This window comes from Trichogramma pretiosum, unplaced genomic scaffold, assembly GCF_000599845.2.
Source record: "Trichogramma pretiosum strain Unisexual culture from Peru unplaced genomic scaffold, Tpre_2.0 scaffold40, whole genome shotgun sequence".
Taxonomy (NCBI): domain Eukaryota; kingdom Metazoa; phylum Arthropoda; class Insecta; order Hymenoptera; family Trichogrammatidae; genus Trichogramma; species Trichogramma pretiosum.
Window position 1 is genome coordinate 214,867 of NW_019641657.1, and position 13,472 is coordinate 228,338.

General features: G+C 39.5%; 4 protein-coding genes across 4 annotated transcripts; all 4 read right to left on the minus strand.

Annotated features, from left to right (window-relative positions):
* Positions 1-547: 547 nt before the first annotated feature.
* LOC106655929 (ankyrin-1-like) lies at positions 548-1,906 on the minus strand. Its single transcript, XM_014376538.1, has one exon. The coding sequence runs from the start codon at positions 1,904-1,906 to the stop codon at positions 548-550; it is 1,359 nt and encodes a 452-aa protein (XP_014232024.1).
* A 4,846-nt stretch (positions 1,907-6,752) lies between these two features.
* On the minus strand, positions 6,753-8,767 carry LOC106655932 (cytochrome P450 4C1-like). Its single transcript, XM_014376541.1, has 7 exons — positions 8,735-8,767; positions 8,025-8,239; positions 7,822-7,948; positions 7,689-7,737; positions 7,507-7,616; positions 7,195-7,435; positions 6,753-7,114 (listed from the first exon to the last, which is right to left on the minus strand). Exons 1-7 carry the CDS (start codon positions 8,765-8,767, stop codon positions 6,753-6,755), a joined length of 1,137 nt encoding a protein of 378 aa, XP_014232027.1.
* On the minus strand, positions 8,572-10,224 carry LOC106656160 (gastrula zinc finger protein XlCGF7.1-like). The gene has a single exon (XM_014376857.2). It carries the CDS (start codon positions 9,514-9,516, stop codon positions 8,776-8,778), a length of 741 nt encoding a protein of 246 aa, XP_014232343.1. The 5' UTR covers positions 9,517-10,224; the 3' UTR covers positions 8,572-8,775.
* A 1,633-nt stretch (positions 10,225-11,857) lies between these two features.
* On the minus strand, positions 11,858-12,404 carry LOC106655933 (cytochrome P450 4V2-like). Its single transcript, XM_014376542.1, has 3 exons — positions 12,230-12,404; positions 12,047-12,156; positions 11,858-11,971 (listed from the first exon to the last, which is right to left on the minus strand). The coding sequence occupies exons 1-3, from the start codon at positions 12,402-12,404 to the stop codon at positions 11,858-11,860; spliced, it is 399 nt and encodes a 132-aa protein (XP_014232028.1).
* Between the last annotated feature and the right edge of the window lie 1,068 nt (positions 12,405-13,472).

The following is a 13,472-nucleotide window of genomic DNA, read 5'->3' on the forward strand; positions in this document are numbered from 1 at the left end:
ATATGACATTTGCTGCTGCTACACAGCCGAGTTAGAGAGACAGATGATATGACGTTACGCGTGATGTATACATTTGATCTCTCTATTATACACATGTTGGAGCTCTCTGCCGCGCCGATCAAAACAATGAGCAGCCGAGAGAGATCGTCGCGCAATTCCGGAGCGCCTACACTGTTATACATATACACATGTGATACAATGAATCGTATACATATAACAGTAATATAAGATACTCGCCTCGTTACGAGTGTATAATGTGCAGTCCACGCATGGGCCAATCGGATATCGTATTGAATTCTCGGTGCTGCGTATGTATACGACGACGACGATGATGATGATGTAAATAATTGGGAGCTTTTCTCGAAACTCAAGCGCAAGGAAATCGAATGCATTTACACGTGGACTCGAGATCTTTCGACTTTGAATGATCGTCTACGTCATGTCAGTAGGGAAATAATAAAAACTTTTTTTTCTCCTTTTTAATTTATTTATTTGAAAGACGAAGAAAATTAACACTAAGAATTTAAAGAGACTTGCCAGTATATGTTTACGATTTTACTCCTGCTGCGGCCGCCAAGCTGATGCGCCATAAATCTTCGTTATTTAAATGCTTCATAATCATGCGACAGCCCTCGATCGACAGCCGATCCGAGGTCAGTTCCGAGAAAGCATCCAGCGTCCATCTCCGGAAAAATTTACTCGACATTTTCTCGCACAGATGCGCGACACAACTGTCCCGAACAGAGGATCCTAATTCTTCGGGGAGCTTCGACAATTTTCTCGAGCACGCGAACTCGAAGTAGTCGTGATGTGAGAGTCGTTTGGATGCCTCTTCGGCACGTAACTCGATCAGATCGTGGAGAAACAGACTCGGAAGTACCATAATCTTTTTCGCTTCCGTCGTGAACCCCTCGTCGTACCAAGGTTCACGAAGGATCGTCGATTTTCCGAACAATCCGTGATCGGCGAAGAATTTCACGATCGTCGAAGCGCCGCTCCTGTCCAGTTCGTACCCCCTTTTCTCGAGACGCTCGACGACGACCAGAGCGCCGGAAGCCAGTATCAATTTGAAATTACCCGAATAATCATTCAGTGGGTCGAATCCCTTGCCGAAGTAATCGCTACCGGGAAAAACGAAGCTCTCGAGATCGGCACCGTGATCCAAGAGCAGATCGACCACGCTCGGATCGAGACTCGCCGCGGCCCACTGCAGCGGCCTTCGTCCCAAATTGTCCTCCGCGTCGACGCGCAACGGCTGATTCATTTCGTCGCTGATCTCGAACAACATCTCCGCCGAGTCGTCGGCGTCGTCTCCCATGCAAACGATATGCAGACAGGTCGATCCTTCGGCGTTGGCCAGATTCGGGTCGGCGTTTCGTCTCAACAGCAGCTCGGACAGTTTTTCGTTGCCGTGGGCCAGAGCCAAGTGCAGCGGCGTGTTACCCAACTCGTCCCGTGCATCGACTCGCACCGGTCGATGTTCCTCGTCGCAGATCCCGAGAAACATCTCCGCCAATTCGTCGTCTTCGGCTCTGTCGCAAACGATATGCAGCGGAGTCGATCCCTCCCCATTGGCTGAATTAGGATCCGCACCTTTCCTCAGCAGCGATTCGATCGAGTTCGCGTTGCCGGACTCGGTTGCCAAGTGCAACGGTGTGTTCCCTGACTTATCCCGAGCGTCGATCCGCACCTGCTGCTGGACGTCATCGATGATTTGGAAGAATGTCTCCAAAAAATCATCGTCGCTGTCTCTCTTGCAAATGATATGCAGTGGCGTCGATCCATCGGCGTTGGCCAGATTAGGATCGGCCCCGCTTCTCAGCAGCGACTCGATCGACTCCTCGTCTTCCTGCTCCAGTGCCAAGTGCAACGGTGTGTTACCCAACTCGTCTCGGTGCTGATCCATCGTGACGATATCGTTCTGCGTTGGCGTTGTTAAGAATCGACGATACAAGTGGCTGATCGAGTATTTTTTTTATCGATCGAGGTAGTGTAGACAATTTAGATTAATATTTTCATGTTGATAAAGTATCGTGCCTGTTTTTTAAAAAAACATTTTTTAGCTTTTATACCTTAATGCTGCATATATGTAAACATTATAAAAATGCGAACCTCTTTCATCATCATCTCTCAATCTAACTTTGCTACATACGCCTAGATCGATATGACACAGTCGATCAGCTGGTCGACCGCCACTCGTATAATCGCCAGTTTTTCGACACGCTCAGCTGCTCACTTACGCACTCGTAAGATAAAATATGTATTTTTTTACATTTTTGCGCGATATAATCGCGATACGTGTTCTTTCCTTGTGTTGCTCGCTCGGCGGCGTCGTAACGCGTACTGACTATTACATACCGCTTAAAACAGAAAAAAAACGTCATACGACTCATCGGTGTCGTTGATCGTTTATCAATTATCGAGACGTGTATCATATGAGTTTTGCGCGTGTGGGATCGATAAATAAGTGCCGAAAGCCAATTGTCCATTTAATTTTTAATGGACGCGTAAGCTGAAAAATGGGTTTGTTATTAAATTTTAACGATGTATCGATAGTTTCGAAATCCAATGCTCGCGACGCACGACAAGCTTCGATACTGCGCTAAAAACTCGCGGCCTTGAGTGAGAAACGCGCGATGGGACAAGCACCGATCAAAGACCGAGTCAAATTTCGCTAATCTACGTATTCAATCGTAATAAAGCGGCTACCAGTGGCCACTATACGCTACTGTGAAATTTGTCAACGATCTGTGCGTGCGTGCTCGAATACGCGTTACTATATATAGCATCGCTCGACCGTACGTATGGGATAGCATCGATTTTTATAGTCAAATTAGTTTTTTTATACCCCACATGGTTAATACGAATAATGTAAACATAATTATTGGGGACAATCCTTAGAACTTATAAAAAGCTTCATTAAAAAAATCAATTGTCTGCCTTTCAAAACTATACAATATCCTATTGTTTTGTTTTGTTTGAACAATTATTATTATTATTGTTATGTACGCGTATAAAAAAGCAATTATGCGTCACACGAGCAATAGCACGTCAGTCGAGAAATTTCGGTATGCGTCGTTGCAAGGCAATATATATGGTCAATACAGCATCGCAGTAGTAACCACTCGACGCGTATGCATTCAATATCGTACCGCTTTCATCCGATCGTCATGACTACCGAGATGTTCCAGCAGCTATATATATAACATGTGTACGTATACGTATACGTGTATTAAATTGTCGGAGTCGGACTCGAGTTCGATCGTTGAAAAGGAGCCCCGCTCCACCGCCACCGAGAGGAAGGCCATATCGTGTATTGCACGTAGTTATGTATATAGATAGATAGGTATGTACATAATAATGTGCGAGCGTAGGTGCAGCGGCAGCGGCAGCAGCGAAGCGAGTTTCGGACAATCTGCGCAAAAGCAAAACACACATATGTATGTATGTACGCGTTGCTGGGCATGTGTGCGATCAGGTGATCGTCGGCCGCATACGGGAGGATGGCACACATGATGAAATATATCGCAGTAATTACTACGGAAAAATCGGATAAGGACGAGGAGCAATGGCTACATACATACGTATTTTTGGCTCGTTTCACGCAGACACACGAGCGATATATACGCGTGAATCATGCAGTAACGCATTAGAAATGAAAATTTCATCTTCCGTTACGCGAGCGCATAAAATATATAATAATAATCCTTGCCGTGACCTCTCTCGGCTCTGGCAAAACACCCACGCCTGTATCATATGTATGTGTGCTTAAGTCTACCTGCGCGCTTCCATTATTATTATTATTATTATTGTATACGCGTAAAATGAGTTGCGCAGTTCGCGAGAGATAACAATCGAGTTCTCGATTGTCGGCACCATACACACACGGTACACGCGTGTACGGGAAATGAACTATCCGCTCGCGTGTGTGTGTATACGGGATGCACCGAGACACATCCTACGATGCAACTACGAGCTATCTTGCCTCCTCGATCCTACTTTTTTCGTTCGGAGCAGGTAGCTGTATTGGAGGAAAAAAAAAGAACAAAGAGTGCAACGAAGTACCTTCTGTACCTCGTGTTTTGTTTTTCTTTTTAAATTATATTGCAATTTATAATTTGACAAGCGACGATTTCTATCTCGCTGAGAAATTTCGCTCGTTTTCGAGCATATACGATGTGTCTGCGGAGGCCGCTACCAGTACGTGGCATTCGTAATAATGCAAGGTCTTGGCCAGCCGCGAGTTTTCTAGGACACGCGCGTTAAGTCCAAGGTCGCCCGCGGCTGCTGGCTGCAGCAGCTTAACCGAGCCGATGCAAAGCTGGCACGAGTCGACAACGAAGAAAACGTCGTTACTCGCATGTTTTTCGTCGTCGGAGCGAGCGAGCGAGATGGAGAGAGAGAGAGAGAGAGACATTGAACATGAAAATTTGACCCTGTACTCGTTCGTACGTTACTTAAATGCAGCTTGAATATATTTTTGGTATATTGAAAACGAGTTTATGAACAGGGTGTCGTAAAACAATTTAGTTTACATATTTATTAACTATACATCGCATTTCCAAAAAATTTTTATTTATAAATGTGTGAATATAACTTGTACAGAGAATTACCTCGGAAAAGGCAGCCATGTTCGCATTTCCGAATTTTTCCTGTTCCGTTTTCGATATTCAGATTTTCAAACATTCCGAATTTTACGCATTCCGAATATTTATAATTTCTACTATTTATCGTTCCGAAATGTGAACATGGCTCGAAAAAGGGAAGTTTGATTGTATTCAAGTAAAGTGAATTAATATGGACTTTGAGATAACCCTTTTGTGCAAACGTCTGTTCACAAATTTGACATGGGTAAGAAATAGAATTGTGCACCGAATCAATATGTAATTTGAGACTAAACTTGTGTGAAAATTTCTTTCCACAAATGTGACATGGGTAAGAAATATAATTATGCATTGAATCAATGTGATTTTTTAGACCACTTTTTCTTTTAAACGACTTTCTGCATGTATCACAGATGTGAGGTTTTAGACCATGGTGCACTGAATTAATATGGACTTTGAGATAATTCTTTTGCGTAAACGTCTGTTCACAAATTTTACATGGGTAAGAAATAGAATTATGTACCGAATCAATATGTAATTTGAGACTAGACTTGTGTGAAAATGTCTTTTCACACGTGAGACATGGGTATTTGATACGATTATGCATCGAATCAATATGTCGTTTCAGATCATCCTTATGCGCATATGACTTTCCGCAATTGTCATAGATATCAGATTTTAGACCATTGGGCACTGAATTAATATGGGTATTGATATTATTCTTTTGAGCAAACGACTTTTCACAAATGTGACATGCGTGCTTGATACGATTATGCACTGAATCAGTATGAACTTGCAGTGTTCTCTTACAAGACAATTTTTTCAAGCATGTCTTACATTCAAAAGATTGTTTGTCTACATTGACTAGAGGATAAATGTTCATATTCTGTTTGTTCAGTTTGCAGTTAGTAATCAAATCTTTAGTTTTTATAGTATCACTGAGAAACTCTTTTCTTTCTATACTCTCAGTATCTATTTTAATCGAAGAGAGAGTTGCAAAATTATCACTCATTTTAACATCTTGATATTGATCAGACCAATCGTTTACATTATTATGTACTAATGAATTCCGATTAGGTTTCACATCTTTGCACTCGAATTCTATTTTAATTTCTTGGTTAGGTTGGAATTCATTTATTTTTCTCTGTTCTTCGAGCGTGTGAATCTATTATTAAATTAAAGTATTGAGAAAACGTTGTTAAAAAAATAATAATGAAATCAAATACAATTATTAATCAACTTACGGTATTCTCTTGCAGACATCTGAGATACTGCAAATTTTCAGTTTCAGATGTTTGATCTTCTATTACACCATCGTCGTTTTCGTTGTAGCACATATCATTGGATTCTTCCTTTATTCTGAAAATATCGATAAAATTAAAAAAAAAACAAACACCAACACATTTTGTTATTTTAATTTGCACAATGACAATTACTTCGCATAGTTGACTGTACCACAAGACTTCATTTTTTGCGATGTAAGCAAAAGAAAAAACTGAGCAATTCCGAGTGCTCGAAACGTTTATGAGTATTGAAAAGATTGAGTACCAGCAGATGAAACCAAGGTGGTAGAAATTTTATGAGTAAACAAGAGGCGTACATAAAAAAAAATTACCTGGTAAACTATGAGATCAGAAAAAAATTGTATTAAAAGAAAACAATGATGCTATAGAAATGTATGTGCATTTTTTTAGAATGATTATTTATATATCTAACTAAGAAATTCATTCAAAACTCATTGATGAAGCCTGAAAAACTTATTTTGACATTAGCCAATTTTTACTTGTTTATATCTCATGTTCGATTTTTTTCTCAGAACGCAATTAATTTTTTAGAATATTAGCGCAATGAAAACAAGAATTGTTTTCGCGAGTTAAATGTAAACAATGGTGAACGAAAAAGAGAGCGATTTTGACGTTGCGAGGTATCTCGATAAAAAAGAATTAAACGCGAAATATAGTTAAACAACCTCTCGAACGATGATGTCTTATTTACGAAAGATGAATAATTACAAAAAATACATTTTTGGGTTCGGTAAAATTTATTTATTATAATTATTTGTAAAGACGATACAACACGCGTACAAAACTTCCCACGCTTCAGCGAGCTCTCGCGCAATTAACTGCAGCGCATCGACAAAAACAAGCGTCATCGTCTCTCTGCAATCCTGTCCACGGGGAAAAAGTACATGTTTATCTTGTCGTCGGCGGGCCTCAGATTGAAATCGGCCCTCAATTTCATCTCGGCCGGGCGCAGACAGCTGTAGACCCTCCACTTGGCCAGCAGCGCCGACAGCACGAGCTTCATCTCGAGCAGTGCCTGATCGCGGCCCAGACAGGCACGGGGCCCGTCGGCGAACGGCGCGTACGCGTGACTGTGCCTGACGTTGCAGTTCTCCGGCAGAAATCGGTCCGGCTCGAAGCGCTCCGGATCGTCCCAGACGTCCGGATCGTGATGCAGCTGGTACACGTGCAGATCCACCTGAGTTCCCTTGGGTATGAAGTAGAAATCTGCGTGGGGAAAAAAAAAAATTCTTTCAATTAGATGGCTCGAGCGAGCTTCGGTACTAGGGAAACGATGCAATGATTACCGAGGACGAGATCCTTTTCCAGGCAGCGACCGACGGTCGGCACGCTGGGATACAGTCGGAGAACCTCCTTGGCCACCCTGTCGAGATACTTGAGGTCGAGCAGCTGGCGAATCGACGCGGGCTTCGAGCTCGTCGACTCGGCCGCTTCGCGCATCTCCGCGCTGACTCGCGCCTGAGCTTTCTGGGCATTGCCGAGGGCGAACAAAGCCCAGCTTATCGCCACGGATGTCGTGCTGTAAGCCTATTTGAGAAAAAAAAAACAAAAGATTTTTATGGAATGCTTGTAGAATTGTCGCTACGGTGCATACCAACCGAAAAAATGTACGCGTCTAATTCTTCGCGTATTTGTTCAATCGTCACCGTCGATTCGTACTTGAATTCCTCGTAAACGTCCAACAGAGCGTCCAAAAATGACTTACACTCTGGAAAAAAAGATAACAATACGAATGTAATGAATTTTTGTGGTGTCGAATTTTGGTATACACAAAACTTACTTGGTTTTTCCTCGGTATTTTTTCGCAGGCTTATCCGTTGTTTTATTATCTGCGACAAAAAAACATTTTTGTATTTAATGTGTATTAGTCATAACAACTATTTAAGAGCTGTGATATCATTTTCTAAAATTACCTCTTCGGTAAATTCGCGAATTATATCGATGGCGGTCATCAATTCTCGGCCTTTCGCAGTTTTGTAAAACAAATAATCCCATTTCATCAGGAATTCGTAATATCTATCTATCGAGACGTTGCATAATCTAATCGACAGTGAGAAACGTTATAATCATTGCAATCGTATGATGTGAAAAATGTTATAATGAAATTTATAGTCACTTTTGCAGCGCTTCGACGTATGGATTGAACGGCACTCGTTGGCAATCCAAATCCACGCCCAGAACATTTTCGCAGACGACGTCCAAGGAATACTTCGACGTCAAATGCAAGATATCTATTGGTTCTTTGACGTTTTTATTGATTTCCAATTGTATTTGTTCCAAGAGGATAGTGACTTTTTTCTGTATTATCTCGATGAAATCGTCGTTTCTGGACTGGTGAAATGTGCGTGATATTAGTGAACGATGCCACTCCGAATATTCATCTAGAAAATCATGGATTATTGCAAAATAATGTTTTTCCATCATTTGATAAAGGCGATATATTTTGCATCGGTACAGAGATTAGTTGAGGATCGTCATGAGGAGTTTAAAAATGATTCTAGTTTTAAGACGCGAGTTTTCTATTACTAGACATACATATGGGATATATTGTTTGCAAGTTAGTTAAATATCAGAAAGATGTGTATACGGGTTTTCAGAATAACGACAAAGTTGATAACAGTTTGAAATACTTTTATTGTTCATTACAAAATTGAAGGCTTATAAGAATGATTTTCTCAAATTAAAAAGGGCATTCGTGTAATTGCAGATGTCTTCATTGCATCCTAATGTCCTCGGCACAAAGTCTTAAGGTTTGATAAGAGCATGTACTAAATTTAAGTGAGTTCTGAGATGTTTTTTGTCCAAATGACAAGCGACAAATGTTACACTTGAAAGTTTTGCTATGAGAATGTACTGCATTTATGTGTCTATTGACACTCGAAGGGTCGGCTACGATCATGTACTTTTATTATGTGTTTTTTGAGATTACCCTTTTCTGAAAATGATTTGTGACTAATCTCACATTCGAAGGGTTTAATATGACCATGTACTGCATTTATATGACTTTTGAGCTGATGTTTATAACCAAATGATTTATGACAAATCTCACATTCGAAGGGTTTAATATGATCATGTACTACAATTATATGTCTATTCCGGGTACCTTTTTCTCCAAATGATTTGTGACAAATCTTACATTCGAAGGGTTTGCTCTGATCATGTACTAAATTTATATGCCTTTTGAGGTCTGCCTTATATCGAAATGATTTGTGACAAATATCACATTCAAAGGGTTTTATTTGATTATGTACTAATTTTAAGTGTCTGTGAAGGTTACCATTTTGTCCAAATGATTTTTGACAAATGTTACACTCTAAAGGTTTGCTCCGAACATGTATTGCATTTATATGAGATTTGAGGGAACATTTTTGACCAAAAGATTTGTTACAAATGATACACTCGAAGGGTGTGCTACGATCATGTACTGTTATTATGTGTTTTTTGAGGTCTCCCTTATATCCAAATGATTTGTGACAAATCTCACATTCGAAGGGTTTGACACGATCATGTACGGCATTTAAGTGACGTTTGAGATCACTCTTCAGGCCAAATGATTTGTGACAAATGTTACACTCGAAGGGCTTGCTACGATTATGTAATGCATTCATGTGTCTATCGAGTACATTCTTGTATCCAAATGATTTATGACAAATTTCACATTCGAAGGGTTTGCTCCGAATATGAACTGCATTTCTGTGAACTTTGAGATATTGTTTTTGTCCAAATGATTTATGACAAATTTCACATTCGAAGGGTTTGCTCCGAATATGAACTGCATTTCTGTGAACTTTGAGATGTTGTTTTTGTCCAAATGATTTGTGACAAATTTCACACTGAAAGGATTTGATCGGATTATGCACTGCATCTGTGTGAGCTTTGGAGTGACTTTTTCTTTCAAGTGACTTGTAAAACGTTTTACACTTAAATGATGGTTCGATTTGAGAAGTCTTTTCTGATTTTGGCCCCTTTTCATGTTCTTCGGGTTTCCATTGAGAATTCACTAGAACTTGGCTATTACAATTGAATTTGTTTTCTCTCAAAATTATCTGATCTTTATCATTCAAATAGTTAGTTCGAATTCGGTTTTCTTTTTTTACAGTAGGCAGGCAATTTTGCGACTCAGTTTTGCAGATGGTTGTTGATGGAGATGTTAGTTCAAGTTTGAAATCTTTGCATTCAAAATCAACGAATACATTTTCATTCGTTTCGTTAGGCTGATTTTCGTTCTCTTCTTTTACAATGGATAGATAACCTTGATCCTCAGATTTGCAAGTGGTTGTCGATAAAGGCTTTAGCTCAAGTTTAACATCTTTGCACTAAAAATCTACGAATATTTTTTCATGTAATTTTTCCTGTAACTCCATAGCTGCATTCACGCGATTTGACTAAAATTCAAATTTTTTGAGTTTTGAATAGAGAAAAAATAGAACACAATTCAAAACATCGAACTCACCGGTAATTCATGAAACGGAAATGTTTCAAAGTTTTTGATTTCGCAAGAGTCCGCAAAATCAAAATTATAATTATCACCTGCATCCAGCCAAGCATCATTTGGTTCTTCCTTTACTCTAAAGACAAAATCAAGATTGATGAAATGATCAATTTAAATAATACGGTAGAATGAACAAAAATAGTTGTACCTAACTGTATCCTTTCTGCTTTCCATCACTCACTCGATTACCGGCAATCACTGTGATTTCTTACGATATGCGTAGAAAAAATATTCGAGGTTATGTGCCTCGGGTTGCAAACACTGTATCTCGATATCAAATATTTTTTCACTGGTATTTTTCGTAAACACTATCTTTACTAGTGACTGAATCTACTTATTTATACATTAATGATAAATTCCCCACACGATTATTATAATTGCTAAGCGATATTTCGACCTTTGTCGTTGACTAGCCACGTGCAGAAATATAATGCAACATAGACAATCGCATGTTATTGAAACTACGCCAAAATTGCGATGAAAATTGCATTCACCTAGACGCTCGAAAAATAAAAGTTTTTGTGATTTTTTTTTTTTTTTTTTTTCAGTTGATTACGGCCCTTTCTGCTACTAGGCTAATTGGCCAACCTCACCGTTCTACCCAACGGTGGGTCTTGCGTGTATATGTAAGTGTGTGTGTTAGTGTATTAGCGTGTACCTATAGTCGATATGGTTGCGCCTCCCATACCACTGAGGTTACGCTTTGATAATGGTGTGACCCCCAACACCAGAGACCGCAGTTGTAGTGCACCGGCTTTTTTCCAAGGAAAATTTCCACGGATTACACCCAACGGTGCAAACCCCGCAGAAAAAATCCTCGGGAAAAAACCAGCCCACCGCCGGGATTTGAACCCCCGACTTCTCGGTTGAGAAGCAAGAGCTCAAGCCCCACAGCCACCGCGGCCTCGTGATTGGTCGTTAGGATTAGTTTGGTGGCGCCATCTCTACGTAATACCAGTGAACACCAGTGAGTATGTCAACACCAGTTTTTAAGTTCACAATAACGCGATAGTATATTATAAATCAATCACTGGTCAAATTGTTATGCTATTTTCATTAGTGAGAAAATTGTATAATACAAAGAAAGTTGCATAAATACCCTTAATTTTAAGTCGAAATTTTATTTTGAAACAAATGTATTTTGCAGTGAAGCTACTCAAAACGATTGAGTATCTTCTGTCGAAATGAGATTATATCGATATTTACAGTAAAAACACATCAACTTACTCAAAAAATAACAATTTTTGGTTTAACTTAAACAATATGTTTTAATTCGATTAAAGAAGTAGAAAAAAGCTGACAAATCATCGCAATAGAATTAACCTTTAGCTAGCATTTATACATAAAAATAAGAAAATCATTTTTTCTAGGAAAGATCTTGACTAATGTTATTGACAGAGGATGTTTTGATATGATTACGTCTATTTTTTCTGTAAGCTTCAAAATTAAATATTAATTCATATAATATTGAAATATTTACCATTTGAAATCAATAGACCTTTTCCCAACCACGGCCTCAAGAGTTTGTACTTTTGTGACTTTTGCACAAAGCAGTAGCTCTTCAATACGGTCTAATAAGAAACACGAAAAAATTAAAATTAATTTTTACACTGCCGTGAAAATTCATCGAACGATTGTCATCGTACCTTTATTTGATCGGGTTTTCGTACATTGACAATGGGATGCAATCCGAACCACGTCACTATGATGCCCCGCTTGAACGAGTAGCAGAGCTCGTTGAACCACTTGAATCTGTCTGCGTAACACGACAAAATTTCATTAATCACCTGCATTAATTCAAGTACAATAGTATATGATCGTCGCTTTACTTTCTGGCGCTATTCTGCTCCACTGCCAGCTCAAGCCGACGAAGGGCAAATTTCCGGGGTTCGGTATGTGCCTCAGGGCCGTGTTGGACTCCAAATAATCGGATACGTGCAGGTAAAACGTGATCATCAAGTACACGCCCGCGACGAAAATTACGCACAACAGTATGGGCCCCATTGTGCGCTTTCGCTCACCGACACACCGATTTTTATGAAATACACTTCACCGGTGACTCGTGCTATTTTTTTTTGTCGTAAAAAATAACATCGCACAATGATGAGTATTGTTCTGCATGGACGAGCGGAGAAAGCGAGCAGTGGCACATAACGTTCATGGTGTAACGCATCGACGATAGAACTGCTCGTAGCGAGAGGTAAAGTTCGACTAACGCACCGATAACTTCGATGGAGGCGCGGGGTACTTTACAACTATTGTATAATACGTTCGGATGCTATTCACGAGTTAATTTAATTTTTTTTACCTTTTCTTCGAACTATATATATATATCATTCGAATTGTACAGATATTTGTTCGACGATAATAAATTTACAAAATATTTGCAATAAAACTCGATGGAAATCAGAGCTGAGGTAAACGACATCGCTCGAACTCTCTCTCTCTCTCCCGTTCGCGACTGAAGTCGTAATGCATCCTGCGCGGGGTAACTTGATCGGGAAGCCCATTTAATACCAACGACGACGACGAACGATACGGTATCCTTGCCCAAGAGAAAGAGGGAGAGAGATAGAGCTAGTTTTGTGGCTTGCGCGTGTGAACGATCGTAAGTATATGCACGAGCTCAGGCGGTTTAGATCTCAATTTTTCAACAACAACAACAACAACGGCAAATAACTATTTTTTATCAGTGAATTGAATTGAGATTTATCGTGGTAATTGTTGACAATATGAAATTTAGTGCGAGGAGTTTAAAAATTCGATATTTAAGATCAATTTCACACAACATTTAATAAAAAAAGACTTTGCTATTTTTGTACAGAAGTCATTTAAATTTACATAACTCATACATTTATATCTTGAATTGTAAATCATATTCATCCTATACAGTGAGGTGTATTTAAAATTTCTGACTCACGACAAAACCTATACCAACATCCGATGGTAAACATCGTTTAATAAAACTGTTATTCTTCAAATTTCGTCATAATACACTTCTGCATTTGCATCGAGTTGAGTAGTTATAAATTCGAGACTAACTTCACTGTCATATCATAATGTCAGGTTTAA